Below are 17,145 nucleotides of genomic sequence, written 5' to 3'. Positions count from 1 at the left end.
ACCACCCAGACTAAAACAATGACCGTACAGTCATTAGTCACAATCAGGAGTCGTGAGACAACCTTTAAGCCTCTTAGGCCACACCAGACTTAGCACAAAGGGTGGCATGACTTCAGAAATTCAGGGACAGGTGCTCAAAAGACAAAAGAAAGAAAAATATAATTAGAGGCATTTATTAAACACATCAGTCAGGTAGTAAATTAGAAAGAACATGAACACTTAAGTGAACGACTGAACAGTACACTTGTGTGTTTCCACAGGATTGAAACATGAAAAGTTGAAAGCCTGAGCATAAACTCTGTTTCACGTGCTTTTTACTCTGTCAAGAGCCAAAGTTTTCCGAGACAAGCATACTATGTAATTATTTTCTCTTTGAAATGAAGGAGTCAGGGAAGCTTTTCTAATCTATATGGGGAAAAGTGGCAGCTACTAGTACTTAACGCCTCCCTCCCTCTTTGATTAGCCTTTTGATCAGCCACAGCAGTAATCAGTGGGAATAAGGAAGGATGGTGCAGAGGCACCATTTTAAAAAGGGCAGAACCTCATCTTTAAGTGCTGTTATGGCTGAAGTGGGAGACCAAGTTCAGGTCTACCGCAGGCACATATTGTTAAGAGCTCGGTGATACTGCAGTGCCAGTAGTGGAGTGAGTCCAACCTCCTTGCAATATGGCAAAAGGGCAAACTGAGCTCAATAATTATACTTTAGATGGAATAATGCCTCCAAATTATTGGAATCATTGTTGGGTGTGACTGCATTTTGTTTTTTAAAAAAAACATAATTGTTTTTGCTTTATTTAATAGAAGACAAGTAGAGGTGGCAGTGACTTTCACCCGACAGATCTAGTCAATTTTCCTTTGATTTTCTCCTGTTGCTAGAAAGAGCGACTGGCACAGGTCCGCAAGCAGATCTCCAGGGAGGAGCATGAAAAGCAACATCTGGGGAACTACAGGTAAGGAAAAGGCAAACAGCCGGGGAGAGAGGGGGGGGGCTCTCCCTACAAGAACTCCACCCACTATATTGGTGCCAGCTCCGCTTACATTTATAGGGTCATCTGCAGAGCACCAAACTCTCAGGAGAATAAATAAGGCTGCTGCAAAGAGAACAAACAAAGGAGAACATCCAGTGTTTGGAGAACGCAACTTGGAAGAATTAATACTGAGAGAATATGTAAAATGGAAAGTCAATCAGAGGTAGTGTGTAATGGCTCAAGTTCAAACTGTTACTCCTCTATGCACAGCGTTACCTTTTTGGCATTTCAGAAATTCAAATTAGCATCTATACTTTGCCTGCAGACTGCAGGCCTTTAAGCATCTCATCTTTCCCCCCACACATTTCATCTACTCTTTTCTCCTGTAACTCCACCTGGCACTTTAGAAGAGACTGAGCATGGCAATTGTGAACAGTCACATCATAGACGGAGCAGATCCTTAGAGCAAGACTCAGCAACAAGTTCTGATTTGCCGCTTATCCCTTGCAAATTGTTAATGCTTCTTCACCCCTCAGTTTCTCTTCCTGCCTCTTTCTATTTATCCAACATGTACACAAACACACACACACACACACACGCCCATGTCTTGATTTTCTGCACACACAGCCAGAGACACACACACGCTCTGCCCTTCTTGCTGTCTCCCAAAGTGACTGCTTGACTCATCACTTGACTGAATGGCTAGTCAGAATGCTGATCCCAGCCCACATGAAGTGCTGTCACCTCCTTCCTCTTTTCCGACACGCAGCCAGACAGTCAATCAGACAGGCTGAGGTCTGTCTGGAGCACCCCTAATAAAGACCGCTTAGCATTCAAATGGTGTCCCCGTGCTGCACTGGAGTCTGATTAACACGCTGCTTCTCATTAGATGAGTTTGGGTAATGAACTTACTCACATTTGGCTATTAGAGGAACCTTGCATCGCGAACAGACAAGCCAGGACCCTGTGGCATTAGAGGGAAACCCAGCTGGTCGATGCCATTGTTGATGTTCAGTGAGCTTCATTTGAGCAGTTGGAATCAGGAGACTTTGAGGGACACTTGAAAATAGTTTTAAACAGATGTAAGTGGAATATGAATTAGTTTCCCGACTCGGAGCACATGAGAGGAAAGCCAGCCCCAGCATGAACATTTTATTTGAAAAATATTGTAGGGTCACTCCCCAAATAAAATGTCCATATGTTCAGAGACAGAGGGTGCCAAAAGGAGGCAGCAGTTAACACCCACTATTAAAGAGCTGACCTTATGCTTTTCAGTCAAGTGATTTATGTTGTTCTTTGAGGACAGACAAGTTCTGGCTCTTTTCATATATTACCTTTTCAATTCACTTTACTTGCATGTTTCGAAGAGACTTTTTCCCACATTTCTCTCTCAGGAAGAGGAAAATAATCTGGTCTGCATACCTTTAAAGGTAGTTAAAACGTAAGGCAGTCACAAAATCTCATATAGGATACAGCGAGGGGAGGAAATGAAGTGGCCAGTTCAATTCAGGTCTCTCAACGTTCAGTCGTTGCTTGATTTGATTTGCGGTAAGTTAAGTAATGAGTAATGAAAGTAATAAAATTGGGTCAACTTCTCAACGATGTGGAAATCATGTACTCAGAACAGCATAAAACAGTTAAATGGCAGATGGGATGCAGTAAAAGTTTTGATGTTGAAATTGTACAGTGTTAAACTTTACTTGACATTGTCCCAAAATCTACACTTCAGACACTGGTATGTGTGAATAGCTTAGTAGTTAGAGCTCAGTAATCAATATTTACAAAAAGTCTGCCAGTCATCTTGGTCATTAGGCCAGAACATTTCCTGCTGCATAAACATGACATCCTACTTTATATCTTTTTTGCTTTTAAAAAGGAGGTCTGTGCTTTAACTTGGGAGCAACGTGGCTCTAAATATGTCAGCAAAATATTTCCCTGCTTTCAAACTCCACTCGGGCCAGTGTTATTTTGATTAAAACACTGTCATTGTTTTGATTTGTTGGTTAAAGCGATGACTTGAGTGGGTGGGGGTTGGGGGGTTGGAGATGTATTATGAGGATAACCAGGCAGAGGTTTATACATTTTCCTAATCCCCTCAGGCCAAACATAAACACTGAGCACTGTTCAAACTAAGCAGAATTATGGGGAAAGTGCGAAGAGGCATATTAGCAAAGACTGCGACAAGCCTTGAAGTGCACATTTCAGTGAGTCTGTGACGTGTGGGGAAGCAGACTGAGTGAAGTTCGGCAACTCAAGGTCTCCATAAATACTTCTTTTATTGTCGTTTCTCCTTGCTCCCTCCTCCTTCATTCCTCTTCCTTGGTTCTGCCACTCTCCTTTCTTTTGTGTCCATCATGTCACAGCTCTCATTGAGATACTTATAATTCTCTGCGTCTGTGTGTCTCTCCTCCCGCTCACCTACTGTGCCTCGACCTCTCTCCGTCTCGCTCCGTCCACTCCTCCCTCGTCCTTCATCAGTCCCTCCATCTTTGCGTTCCTTTTCTATTTCTTTCTCCCTCCTTTTCTTCACCTTTCTTTCTTTGCCAGCCCTCCCTCTCCTTTTATCACTGACATTCTTCTGCCTTTTCTCCATCAGTGCTCCCTCCCTCCCAGTTCTGCCACCGATCCTCCTCTCACTTCATATCCCTCTTTTGCCGAGCCCCAACTCCATTTTCTGTTTTTCTATAATTTCATCATTTCTTCTCTTTGCCTTCTCATTCCCTTACTCCCTGCATTGATGACCCTCCTCTCTTCTTTTGCCTTTTTTTCCCCTCCCTTTTTCTCCACTCCTTCCTCACTCTCTTTGCTTTTCTCTCTGTGTCTCTGCGGCCTACAGACGTATTTACCCCCCAGACGACAAGCTGCTGTTGGAGAAGTATGAAAGCCTGCTCTCGGCCGCCTTTCAGACCTTCCTTGCCGGGCGAGCTGCTTCACTTCAAAAGGAAATGAATAATCCTCTGAAACGAATGAAGGCACGTACATCAGTGGCAGACTGTCACATGCACGCATGTGCGCACACCCACACACACACACGCACAGGCACATCATAGAAACCTGCAGAGATCCACTCATAAACATATATACACACACAATATGCAGACATTTGTGGACAGGCACATGCCAAAGAAAATAAACTCACACACATTTCTATTAAGATTCTGCCCACAGAGACAGAAGAGGATGTGAAATAATGCGGAAAGTGTGCCGCAGTCCTTCATATTTGTTAGAACATCTGACAGAATGTCCTTCTTCTCCTCTATCTGCCTCCCTTTCCTGCCACCATTCACTCTGTCTCACAACAAATATTTATTGTGTCATGTTCATGAGCCTTTAAAAGCAAATCAAATCCCACAAAACAATGTCATTTTTCTTTACTCTGTTCTGTTTCCCCCGTCGTCTTTCTGTATCTCTTCTCTGTCAAAGTCAGTTGTCAGCAGGCTTCAAAGTTGATTGCTGTTACTGCCAACAGATGCAGCTACACTTTCCTATAGGTTAATGATTTCGTGACAAAGATTCAGGAACACACATTTGAACATGCACGTGTGAATGCATGCACACATTCACACAGAAATGTGTGTGGCCGTGCAGTAAGATATGTGCATGTTTGCACAAGAGCTGAAGTCATTGTATGCATACAAATGCCAAGCCCTCTCTGGTACCAGGAGGAATGTAGCTCTAGCTAAACTTTGAAGTTAAAGGTATGAAGAGACTTTGCAAAGCAGAGAAGTTGATTTCCATACCACACAGCTTTAACTGCAGAGGGGGGGGGGGGGGGGGGGGGCAGAGGAGAGAGAGAGGTATGTGGAGTGTTTAAATCGTGATGAGGGAAGGATGAGAAAAATAGTCATAAAGTAAAAAAATGGTGAGATGCTGATAGATACAATTGTTTTGCCACTTTTGTGTTTTTGTTTTTTTTGTAAAAAAGCCAAGTGTTGTGACAAACTTCCATTACAAACACACTCTGAATCAGGAAGACTTGAGTAGAGTACAAAAACTAAGCAACAGAAAGAGGCAATTTTCTGTTTTCAAGACTGGTTATGCATTCAGAAAGAATAAATGAAAGAAACAAAAAGGCACAGAGAAAGGTATTGTGAGGCATTAAAACACATGGAAGGAAGCAGTATTGGTGAGGGGGAAAAGCACAGATGAAACACAAAAACTCAACTGCTTTTGGAAACTGAATAGTAATAGTGAATATGGATATTTTTATATATTGACAGTAGTGTTAACATTACAGATTCATATCAAATATCAAAAATGTGCAACTGTTGCAGCTTCTGTAGAAACAAACCTACTTCAAGAGCCTGTAGACCTTCACAGTTTGTTTTTCAGAAAGTTTTTGCGCATACTTTCAAGAGTGGAAGATCTGCAGAGACTTTTTATGGAAATGTCAATCAATGATCAGACAGAGGCGAAACACCAGGCCGAGGTTAGGTTTAATTTAGTCACCACACAGAGATGTGGCTCTCATTCAAAGGAAGAAGAGAGATAATAAGAACAAAGGATGCTCTGGAGTTTGCTATCTAATAACATGATCATGAGTGACAGCTGGACAAAGAGACAGAGTGAGACGTTAACCTTTGTGTTGAATTTAATATTCATCAGCGCACATGTAATCCATTTAATTGAAATATCTTCCTTATGTTTTTTTTAACAATACATGTGTATTTCACGTGTATCTGCTGCCTAAAAACCAAATGTGATTTCAGTAACTTGGATGGATGGTTTTGTTTTTGTTCCTCAGCTTTGCTTAAACATTGTCCACGACTGCACACACTGACGGTGGAAATTGCACCATTAATGTATTTGAATTAGTCTGAGTGCTGTTGGTGCCTGTTGAAGTCGTTCAAGTTGTCTGCTCAAGCGCCAGAAGTTGTTTTGCCTTTATCGTTCCCCACTGACTGCTCACAAAGAGCAGCTTTTAAACTGGTTAGGAAATTAGCAAGCTAATGTTAGCATTAGCTGTCTTGCAATTGGTCATTTGTAGATCGCTGTACTTGCTACATGAAAGTTTAAACTGCACAAGTTGAGCCATCTTAAGGTTTCTAACTAAACAATTCATGAATATGAGAAAAAAAAGAACATCTAATTTTGTACACCAGTCACAGTGCCTTTAACCTTGTTGGGATCTATGTTTAATCATCTGACATGCATTGACTGTTTGGCTAGTTTGTTTTCATGTTGCAGTTGACTGGAGGTTATTTGCCAGCATGCCATCAACATACCTTTCAAGTGTGACTCGTTCTTGCTGCCTCTGTGGGCTTCTCAGGGCCGTTGAATTGAAAAATGTTATGGATTGCCACACTGTCAAAGAAAATAAAACTTGTGTTGTAATCTTGGTGATAGCACATCAGCATGTTATCACCAACATTGCTGAGCACCCTTACTGGCTTCACTGCTGTGCTGCAGACAAAGCAGCCATGGGTTACACTGGCTGCTACAGGGTTTGCATCACCCGTCTCCCCACTTCCATTATGGTTAGGTTGACAGGTATGCCTCACATTGTTAGTTCTGTTGTTAGCGATCAATGTTTTCCCGCCCACTCAGCTGAAGTTTTCCCATTCCTCCATTTTTCTCACATGAATACTGATAATAAAAAAGAAAAATGCTGTTGAGCAGGTGCATGCTCAGCTGGCCAGTAGTTATATTATGGCTCTGCCAATATAATAAAATAGCACAAGTATACAAACTGCAGGTGTTGTCTGGGAGCTTTTGAGTCAGTCAGTGTACAGTCAGTGTTAAGCAAAGGGATATGAACAATCTGTCAGGGTCATTTGTCTTTTTTAGTTTGTAGGAACAAAACACCAAAGAGCTGCTGGTCATGTTGCACATCAGGCACATGGTTTTTTTATGATCAGAATTTTTTATGAAGCACTTTGCTTCACATTGACGTAAAGAGCGAGTTAAAACATAAGACCTGCACAAAAAGTTACTGAAGCAACATTTCAGAACTGTAGATTTACACCACGTACAGGCAACCAAGGCAATGAATGTCTGAACTGAATAAATGCTGTTTGTTATGTGAGAATATTTTAAAACTTGGAACATATTTCCTGCTGAACAGTGTGAGTGGAAATGTTGTCATCCATGCTTTGTCCACCAAGACCACCTTTGCCTTGAAGAAGAAATGGGGAGGTTTTTTTTGTCTAGAGGAATAAGAACAGTTTTAGCAACAGACATTGTCTGCTAGCACAGTGGTATTTTTTTTTCCCAGCCATGGAGGAAATGATTTCCTAAGCAGTGGAAAGTGTCTGACTACATTACCGCAGAAATGAATGGGACTGGGTCATCTGTCAAACAGCCAAGAGACATGCAGTTAGAGAAGGGCATGGTAGCAATAGAAAAAAGAAATATTTTTCGACAAAAACGGATAAAAATACAGCATAAGCTTGCTCTGAAGACCCTTGGAAAGGACTACACACTTTTCTCCTTTGGAGCCAAAAAATACAGTGTTTGGACAATTTGAGCTGACATGTACAGACATCAGTGGTGATAGCACGGAAGCACAATAGGCAAGTAAATATGACACAGGTTGACACACACACAGAGTATAAAGTATGTCACCTGTAAAGTGATCATTAAAAAACATCATCTGAGAAAGTCTTGAAATACTTGGCAGTGACAGCGAAGCCAGTGAGTGACTAAATAAGAGCTGCATCATTTGACTCACTGTATTATAAACACTTTTACTTTACTTTCAGTCCATCTTTAATTTCTATATAAATGTGTCAAGTTTGGCTTTCTGCCATGTTGTGAAACAAGTCAAAACATCCATATAATCTGCTTTGGTGCAATTTAAGAAGGTAATGGGCCTCCAGTGGTTTTTAAACCACTGTGGGTGGGGAAGCTTTCACCTCCTGAAAGGTGACTGAGTTGGGAGATTTTTTCCAGAGTAAAAATAATTCTGATTTCTAATTAAATTTTTCAAAGCATGGCAGAGTAAAGTTTTCTCGTCACTTTTAATTCATCAGGTTAAATAAACATAAACATTCAATTTTTGGTTGTTGGCTCCTCAAGGCCACTTCAATCCATTTAGTGCATATTATGTTACAGAATCCTATCTTCATCTTAATGAATGACAGTGCACAATGTGGTATTTTTAACTCTTATTGTCTTATACTTACTAGAACAACAGTCAACAGTTACAGTCTTAAGGAGGAATATTGCAGGAGACAGCTGCCACATTATGTAATACTGAAATTATGAAATACTTATATATCCTCAGACTCGGTGTGGGTTTTGCAGTGATACACCCAACTAACTCACTCTGTATTGACCTGTTGACTCTGATTTCTATGTTTTCTTTTGTTAAATTTATTTGACTTCTACATCTGACACTATCTCAACATAATCACAAACAGAAATGCAACATCACATTAGCACTAATTATAGTAAATAGTATAACAAATTGTCTTTGTCCATGAATGTATACTCTAAGGCAGAAGAACAAAGACTTCCTGATGTGGAAAACTGCCACTGTGCACATATGTACACACACATAAATGTTCATGCACACACCAACACAAGAGAACCAGGGGCATGGTGACCTTTTCATGGACCCCAGAAAGCAGCTTGATGGCTAATCTGAGAGAAAACAATCACTTTTCATCTGTATTTGAGCGGCAAGCGGGAGCTTTTTAGGTCTCAGATGTGAAGCAACATTAATCACCTTTGCCTGCATTTCAGCAACGGCCAAATGACCGAGGCCCAGGCTTATTGGCAATGGCCGTGACGCTGCGTTTTCCAAATCCAGCCTCTATAACTGCTGCCAAATAGCAATGCTATGTTCAGCCAGGAACGTTTTTTTTTTCTAACACCCCCCAGATGAAGCACATATGCCTGTGAAGTCAAAGCTTTTTTTTCCTCACCCCTCACACCCAACACCTTAACTTCAAAGTAATTAGAGATATGAAACTTCAAATAATTTGATGCTTCATACTGTATACAACAAAAAACACCACTTTTGGCATATTCTCATCTTCCTTGTGTTTTTGTTACGTGTTGGTGTGCAGGAGGAGGACATCTTGGATCTGCTGGAGCAGTGTGAACTGGATGATGAGAAGCTGATGGGCAAGTCCTCCAGGCAACGAGGGCCCAAGGTGGGTGAGAGTGAGAGAGAGAGAGAGGTAAGAAAATGCAGAAACCAAGAGAGAGGAGGGAGAATAAGGGCCACACAACTCCAGGGACCTAGGAAGGTGTGCAAAGAAGAGTGTCAGGGAAAGAGAGAGAAGGAGGCAAGTAGGCAGATGCCTGGAGCTAACGCCCACAGAAAGCATATAGGATGTGATTGAGAAAAATAAAGAGGGGTAGCAGGTTACGCGAGAAAGCAAAGAAGCCCAAAGAAGCCCAAAGAAAAGACCCAACTCCCCTAGGGGACAGCTGTCAGGCTGTCTCTCTCTCGTGCTCCCAAAGCTGTCTTTCTTTCTGTCTATCTTGCCCCCTTTCTCTCTGTCACATACACCTATATACCCCCTCGATTTCCCACGACAGCACATTACTCCCTCCATCACCTTGCTTCACTCCCCCTCCCTTCACCTCTCCATGCCTTTTTCTTTCCCCCAGCACATCTACATCCATCCCTCACTCGAGGGCTAAATTGGCTGGAACACTCAAAGAGTATGTTAGGGACTCGACAGGGCAGTTCAGCGCTGCATTAGAGGGGCCTTAGCTGGAATGAGGACTTGTTCAGACACAATCACTGTTGTCCAAATTAATTTGGACCCCGTCAGTTTCGGTGTTGCTGAGTATGTGGGGAGAGACATTGAGAGCTTGGGGGGTAAAGAAAGAGCTGTGAGGGATAGATTCACTCCTCGGGGTGTAGTGCTCACAAGCCATCTGGTGAAACAGAACCAACGAGTGTGCGAAAGCTAGAAGAACAGGAGTGAGGCGGAGGGATTAGAGACAGGATTTCGAGGGAAGTAAGGGTGACGGTTTGTCATTGCTGAGGAAATGCTCAGACGGGTGGTAGGAAGTGAAATGATGAAGGGAGGGAAAGCCAGCGAGTGCCTTGTTTCGTTTTTCTCTCTCGTTTCATTATTTCTTTCATTGTGTGCCCCTGTCTTTCTAACGCCTACCGTTCTGATTACACCTTTGACACGTTTGTTCCTTGTGGCCTCTCCCCGGCTCCACATTTAGCTTGATTTCAACCAATCACTCTCACTCTGTCTTCACTCCATCTCCCCTCATCTGTTCAGTGTCTGGCCTTCTCTCTTTGCCTTGCTCGACACTGTTTATCCACTGTCTGTCTTCACTCTTATGTTCCGTGTCCTTTTCTCTCTCTGTTTCTCTCTGTTCATTTCCGTTCTCCTTGGCTATTCATTGCCTCCTCTCTACTCCCATACTCAAGACTCACCTTGTCCTCCTCTTTATTTCTCTCCCCATCAATCTGATGTTCCCATCTTCCCTTTTATTCGCCTCTCATGTATTTAATCTCTCTCTGTCTCTATTCTCCTCCATCACTCACCCACACAGCTACCCAGCGGCAACTGTGTAAGCCCCATGATCACTTCCTGCCCATTAATTTGGGTGGCCTGACAGCACTGCCTGAGCTAACTGTTGAATAACAGATGTATAAATGCTTTATTAATGCTATCAGATCGTCCCCTTACAGGATGTGAAATAGACACTCATCTTAATGAACTCCCGCCTTAAAAAAATGCTTATGTGTTTGTGTTTGAGGGATGAACCAGATTACTTCATGTGTGCAGAAGTCAGCCACTTGTACTTAGCCAAGATTAAAGATAAAAGTGTATGCAATAAATACGGTGTGCACAGCAATTGAACTATTGAGAAAAATGTTTTTAGAGGTGCTTAATAAACATGAACCCATTATTAAATTCACTCATAAAGAAATAAAGGCACTTTAGCTTGGAGAAGAACTGAAGGTCTCGAGCAGTGAAATGAAAATTGTGTCAATTAAGTCTGGCCATACAAGAGACTGGAAATCATTTAAAAAAGAAAATTTGGTATTAGTACAATTTGATAAATAAAATTAAAAATTAGGGGCATAAATTGTGTATTACTGTAAATGAGATCTATCTGGGGACAATACATCCTCGTTCATAGCCTTCCTCACAAAATCTCAATTCAATTTCAATTCAATTCAATTCAGTTTATTTATATAGCGCCAATTCACAACAAAAGTTATCTCATGACACTTTCCAGTTAGAGCAGGTCTAGGCCAAACTCTTTAATTAAACTGTAATACAAAGAGCCCAACATTCCCCTTGAGCAAGCACTTGGCGACAGGGGCAAGGAAAAACTGCCTATTGCTATTGCTAACAGTGTTCAGTTTTACCTTTAAATATCCGGCCTCATCCAGTTTCTTCAAGGTATTGAGAGACCCGTGTCCTTATGCATACTTCCATTCAGGTTTGTAGAGTGTGTAATTGTGTATCTGTACATAATGAGCCAGCAGGCAAACATACACACATGTGCACGTGAACATGGCGTGTCACTGCCAGGTGTCCCAGTGAGAGGTGGTAATGAGCTGAGGGTGAGGAGAGGCTGAGGAAGGCCAGCAACATCTCAGGGTCTTTATGTGCAAGTGTCTCTGTGTGTTTATTCTTGTACTTAATGACCCTACAAAAGGCTGTTGGAGTTTTAGACCTTTGGGAAGGGAAAATCTTTTCAACATGAGATCATTTTGAGGGAGCGAAAATAGTCAGCGGAAGGTCCCATGGGGATAAACGCAGAGATGTGCTTATGTGAGTGTGAGGGAAGAAGAAGAAGGAGCATATGAGTATTATCATCTTGTGTGTATGTGCATCTCCTGTAGGTTTGCACATTCTGCTCTTAACAATATTATTTGTATGTCTTATGCACATATGTGTCTGTATCTGTGCCAGCCTTTGACCTCCATGCCAGAGTGCAGTCAGACACCAAGACGTCAACGACCCGACTACCTGGCTGACTTCACCAGTGGCAGCAGCGCCGATAACTCCTGCTCCTCCTCGGACGAAGAAGAGGAGGAGAGGAGGAAAGCAGGGGGAGGAGGAAGAATTGGAGAGAAGAGGGAGAAGAAAGTTTCCTACGATCTCGGGGAGAGCAAGGAGAAGAATTTGGCCGAGCGCTCAGGTGAAGCTGCAGGTTGTATAAAAGTGTGTTTTTATGAGGAAGCTGGAGCATTCGAGTTTGACACAGGCCCCATTTCTTGCAGTCTTTCTTTTTTGCTCTCTTTCTCCTCATTTTGCTTGTTCTCTTTCTCCTCTGGAACTCTGACTAAAAAAAATGACATTGCTACATTGCTGTACTACATTGTTAACTTGTTTTCCAGACGTGTAAATGTGCACAGTCAAACTGTGTGAATGTATTTGAAGATGCAATTGGGAAATTGGAATCGTTCCCATGATCCTTCAAGCACATGACATACCCTCCAGCTTGGTACACTGTTACACACACACATTGCCACACACACCAGTGTGGGGCAGGATATGATGGTGTGAGGGTTGAACAATTATTCAAAATATTATCATCATCCCAGTATGGCCAAATGCAATATTCAATTCACGGGAACTGCAGTTTTTGATAAAGGTAAAACGTGTCACCACATGCCCTTAAAACTGAGGCATCGTAGTGCTCCAGAGATACCCTGGCCTACAAATCATATTCTCCAGATGTAAGGAATGTGCCTGTTTGGCACATACCATCATCATCATTTTTATATATTTTTGTGAAAATAAAATGTAAAAAATTATCTTAAAAAAAAAACCCTAAAACTAAAATCACACTTAAATTGCTATATCTGTCAAAATAATTGCTTTTTTTTTTGTACATATTGCTCAACCCGAGTGTGAGAGAGTAGGTGCTACATTACATGATTAAATAGTAGTAAATCCTTGGGTTTGTTTTCAAGTGTAAGGCAGGGTGATTGTAGCCTATGAGCTGTGGGACGCAGATCTTTGTTGCTAAGTTTCTATGTGAAGGATTGTTTTAGCTTCACATGCCAGTTGGACGGACACACACACACACACAGACAAATGCTGAAAAAGTGGAAAGCACTTGAGCAAAGAAAAGTGAGAAGAAATTTTGCTAAAAGAGAAAAGGAGACCAAAAAAAAAGGCCCATTTGGTTGTTTACCTTGAAAGCACCTTGAGCTTCATGCTGAAATATTCCCTGTTTTATTGCTTGAGTGATAAGTGTCAAGCATTCCAACAAATAAGTCACATACATCAACTCACTTTCAACTCTCTGAAGTGAGAAAGAGCACCCTTCACAGCTGCCGACCTTGGAAAGGAAAAAAAATTCTCCGGTTGCATTGTGGGCCGTCTGTTTTACTGCCCAATAGAGTGAGCTCACTCCATTTGTCACCAAAGAAGGGAGAAACCCATGAAAAAGCCCAAATTTTGGAATATGCATCTCTCTCTCGCTCTGTATGTGTGTGTGTGTGTGTGTGTGTGTGTGTGTGTGTGTGTGTGTGTGTGTGTGTGGAGAGAGATGGCAACCTTGCCAAGCCCTACTCCATACCAAGCCACCAAAGAGCTGCTAGGACTAAGCCCCATAATGCTCTCATTTGGCAATGGCCAACCCTCGGAAGGTTCAGCAGCCACACGCACATACGCATGCACACACACACTCAGACAGGCCGACACATATAATCACGAGTGTGCACGCACAATGCCGCACACACTGCACAAATAACACACACTAAAACACTGGCTGTTGGACAAGTTGGAGGAGAGTCAAGGGTGATGGAGAGTGTCAGTATGGGTTTTCAGCTTCATTTTCTGTGCATTTGTGTGTGTGTTTTTGTGTGTGTGTACGTGTGTGTGTCTGAGACAGAGAGAGAGAGAGAGAGAGAGAGCACTGCTCTTTAATCCAACCCCAAACCAGACAAGACTACTGTTTAGTTTCTGGTTTCGACTACACATGCTGCGGTCGTTAATAACATACAAACACTGGGCCGCCGTGCCAGAATGTGCAGCAGTGGGACTTTTTATGCCACACTTCATCTCCAAAGCCACCCAGCAGTGGATGGAAAGCAGAGAGGAGAGCTTTACAGTGACTGGGGCACTGAGACAGGATCAGGGGGAAAAAAAAAAAAAAAAGAAATTGAAGTGTGACAGTGAGCCAATGCACACCCCCCCACTCCATTTTCTGTTTCTCTGCAGGTCGCATGCACTGGAAACCTCCAATCAAGTCGCTCAAAACCAGTCCCGCCCCCTCCGCTTCTCCAACACTTTCTGGTCCAATCAGGCGCTCCATCTCCTGCCCTCGCTCAATCGCCTCCCTCTCATCACCCAGTGAGGTGCGAGCGTTGCCCACCAGGCCTTCTCCTACTGTTCCAATGGCCACTGCCCTCGTCAGGCCGAGCTCCGCCACGTTACGCTCTCACTCCCTGAATCGCAGTGGCTCCGCCCCCCGCGTGCCTCACAGCAACAGCCTGGGGACCATCCACTCCCACATAGTAAGATACTCAACACACGCACACACACACAAAGCGCCTCTTTGTGTGTCAGACACGTTGTCACTTACAGAGACAGAGGAACTATGCTAAATTCATTTTCAAATAGTCAAGCTGTCATGTTGCTCAGTGTGGCGATCCTCAGCTCATCCACTACTCCAACTAGCTTTGAAATATACAATCAAGAATTACTGTCCAATTCTATTTCACCGGATGCACAAATTTACTTTGTCTGCCACCATAGCTTTTACCTATCCCCTTTGCTTTTCTGCTCCTGTGGCACATACTGTAGTCTATTGTATCTAGGCCACTATGAAGCAGCTCCTTCAATACTGTATAGGCCTACTGTAGACCACCACAATGAGCTTCCATTATGCTGCCATCTGTTGCTTTCTGCCTGCCTCCTCCATTCCTCTTCCTTCTTTACAAGTACACTGGTAACCTTTGGATACAGTGGAGCAAAATGAATCGGAGCAGAATGTTTTTTTTAACGTTGAGAATAGAACTGAAGTGGAGAACCTTTGTACTGGTAAAGGCCATCGAGTGCACTGGCTGCATGCTTGTTTACCGAGAATTTCCTTTTTTTTTATTTATTGATTTATTTGTTTATTTATTTTTTTACATTCTTGCACATTTGACTTCCCTGTGGGAACACACACACACACACTTACTTATGGGGATAAGTACGTACTGGTACAGGACAAAAGGTTCACCAGTGAGTGCATATCTGTAGCAATAATAAAACAGCTTTTTGTGGATGTTATTTTTATACAAAGCATGTTACTGCTCTTTGCTAACTGCTATGTAAAGAAAATAATGATCTGTGAGTATAAGAGGTTGTAGGGTCGTAAATTAATGAGGCTGTGAAATTTTAAGTACCCCTGATAATTTGAAATAATAATGACTAATATACATAATACAGTAATAACATATTACACTCTGTTCACATAGTTTTGATATATTAACGATCCCTCGTGCGAATACAACTTTTTTTTGCTGTGGAGGAGCTTCCTGTAAAAATGTTCGTGGGTAAATGTTCTCTGACACAAAAAAGCCCTTTTTGCAGCTGAAAATACCATTAACTGATAGGTAATTAATCAAAATAATCATTAAATACAGCTCTTTAAGTCATTAAACCTGAAATGTCCAGATTATTAAATCAAGTTGGTGTGGTAAAGACTCAGCTGGTTAATGTGTGTGTGTGTGTGTGTGTTTGTGTAGGGTGATCCACTGATAAACCTGAGGAGTAAAGAGCAGGAGGCCGAGCTGGTGCGTCAGACTCTGGCCGCGCTCACCGCCATGAGGATCAGGTTTCCGGGTAAAACCGAGGAAGAGGCCGAGTCCGTGCTGGATGAGGTGGGTGCACCTTTTCCTATTGTTTACAGTAATACAAATATTATGAGCATCAAAATGGTTCTGTTTCACTGGCAGAGACAGTATAACAAAGTAACTTTAAAAAAAAAAAAGACTGAACTAAACAGAGACAAGAATGTGAAAGTGCAGACGTTGAACAGAAATCCAGACCCACTGTATTCCCTTTGTGGCCAGGTGCGGTCGCTCTGCAGCCTAACTAAAGGAGACCTCCTCACCTCCCTCCACAATAGCCTGTCCACTCGAGCTTGGCTCCCATTGTCTCTCAGGCGACCCCGGTGACAAACTGTGCTATTCCCCACTGCTCCCTTGTATTAGTCAGTGCCTTTTCTATTTTTGGTCAGACCTCTGTGTCCTTTCATTTGGGGCTTGTATGTGTGTTTGTAAAGCCATTTCTTAAATCTATGCTTTTTTTTGTAAAAAAGCACTGTACAGACATTGAAGAAATTGGAGCCTGTGGATGTAAATAAGGTTATATATCTACTGTTGGAAGCAGGCTCCCTGTGTTCAGTTAATTTATTTTAAAAGTCTATATTTAGTTTCAGAAAAAGCTGAAATGGATATTATATTTTGTCAAAGCAATAAGAAAAGAAAACAAAAAAAAAAAAGAAAGGCAGAGGCTCACCTTGTATTCACAAACGCAACAGCAGCACGGAAATACTATGAAAGCATCCATCCATCCAGTCCACACTGACTCTGACCTCCGAATCGGCCGTCGCTGTCCTCAGAACCAGCTGTCCTTTCAGCACCACAGCTCCCACAGTGCTAAAGGGCAGCAGCTTGCAACATGTTTTCACCGGGCTGACTAATGACAGAAATACCACCAAAACAACATCTTCAATAAAAAAAAAAACAAAATCAGTGGGCTACATGAGGAGTATACAGGAAGAAAACTGAAGCTGTTTATTTTGAGGTCGAAGTCCCTCTCTCACATGGCTTCTTTATATCAAAAGGCCAATGGGTAAAGTACCTTGGTGAGTAGAAGCCTTGCAAAGTTTTGACTCTGCAGCATGTGAAGGCAGCGTCCACAGTGGATGTATGGTGGTGCATTTCAGCAGCAATCGCCGGATGCAAGCTGCTCAAGGTAGTCTCTGGTGGCCTGAGAAACGAAGAAGTAGTTTGGTCAATGTAGAATCAAGAGACTGAACCAGCAACAAGTTCAAAAGCAGTTTAGCTGACTTTGTTAATTTGAAGCTGACATTGACTGTGACAGACTGACTGTCTGCTGTTTTCATCAGTTAGTTTTGTAGTTGGTCAGTTTTGAGAAACTCACTGTTTAAGGGAAAGCCCGAAAATCTTCTTGTTTAACCTTCATAATCTTTCAAACATAAAGGTAATTCTTGGTAATTAGTTCGGGACATGTTCATCCTTAATTATTAGTGCAACAAACATGTTATTACAAGG

The 17,145-nt window shown here is 42.3% G+C and overlaps 1 protein-coding gene and 1 long non-coding RNA gene across 7 annotated transcripts in view; one reads left to right on the top strand and one right to left on the bottom strand.

Moving 5' to 3' along the window:
• Positions 1 to 17,145, top strand: part of ttll7 (tubulin tyrosine ligase-like family, member 7) — a 64,711-nt gene that overhangs the window by 33,725 nt on the left and 13,841 nt on the right. For all 6 annotated transcript variants that reach the window (XM_046390755.1, XM_046390754.1, XM_046390757.1 and 3 more), the window contains exons 12-17: positions 877 to 950; positions 3,805 to 3,940; positions 8,981 to 9,067; positions 11,816 to 12,044; positions 14,078 to 14,373; positions 15,592 to 15,726. In XM_046390755.1, coding sequence (XP_046246711.1) covers positions 877 to 950; positions 3,805 to 3,940; positions 8,981 to 9,067; positions 11,816 to 12,044; positions 14,078 to 14,373; positions 15,592 to 15,726 — 957 coding nt within the window. The remainder of the gene's footprint in view (positions 1 to 876; positions 951 to 3,804; positions 3,941 to 8,980; positions 9,068 to 11,815; positions 12,045 to 14,077; positions 14,374 to 15,591; positions 15,727 to 17,145) is intronic.
• On the bottom strand, positions 15,626 to 16,829 carry LOC124060155. Its single transcript, XR_006843525.1, has 3 exons — positions 16,712 to 16,829; positions 16,367 to 16,546; positions 15,626 to 15,742 (listed from the first exon to the last, which is right to left on the bottom strand). It is a non-coding gene; the product is annotated as an uncharacterized LOC124060155 (long non-coding RNA).

This window comes from Scatophagus argus, chromosome 6 (genome assembly GCF_020382885.2).
Source record: "Scatophagus argus isolate fScaArg1 chromosome 6, fScaArg1.pri, whole genome shotgun sequence".
NCBI lineage: Eukaryota > Metazoa > Chordata > Actinopteri > Scatophagidae > Scatophagus > Scatophagus argus.
The sequence above is the reverse complement of the archived record's forward strand: the minus strand, read 5'-3'. Positions and strand labels throughout refer to the sequence as shown.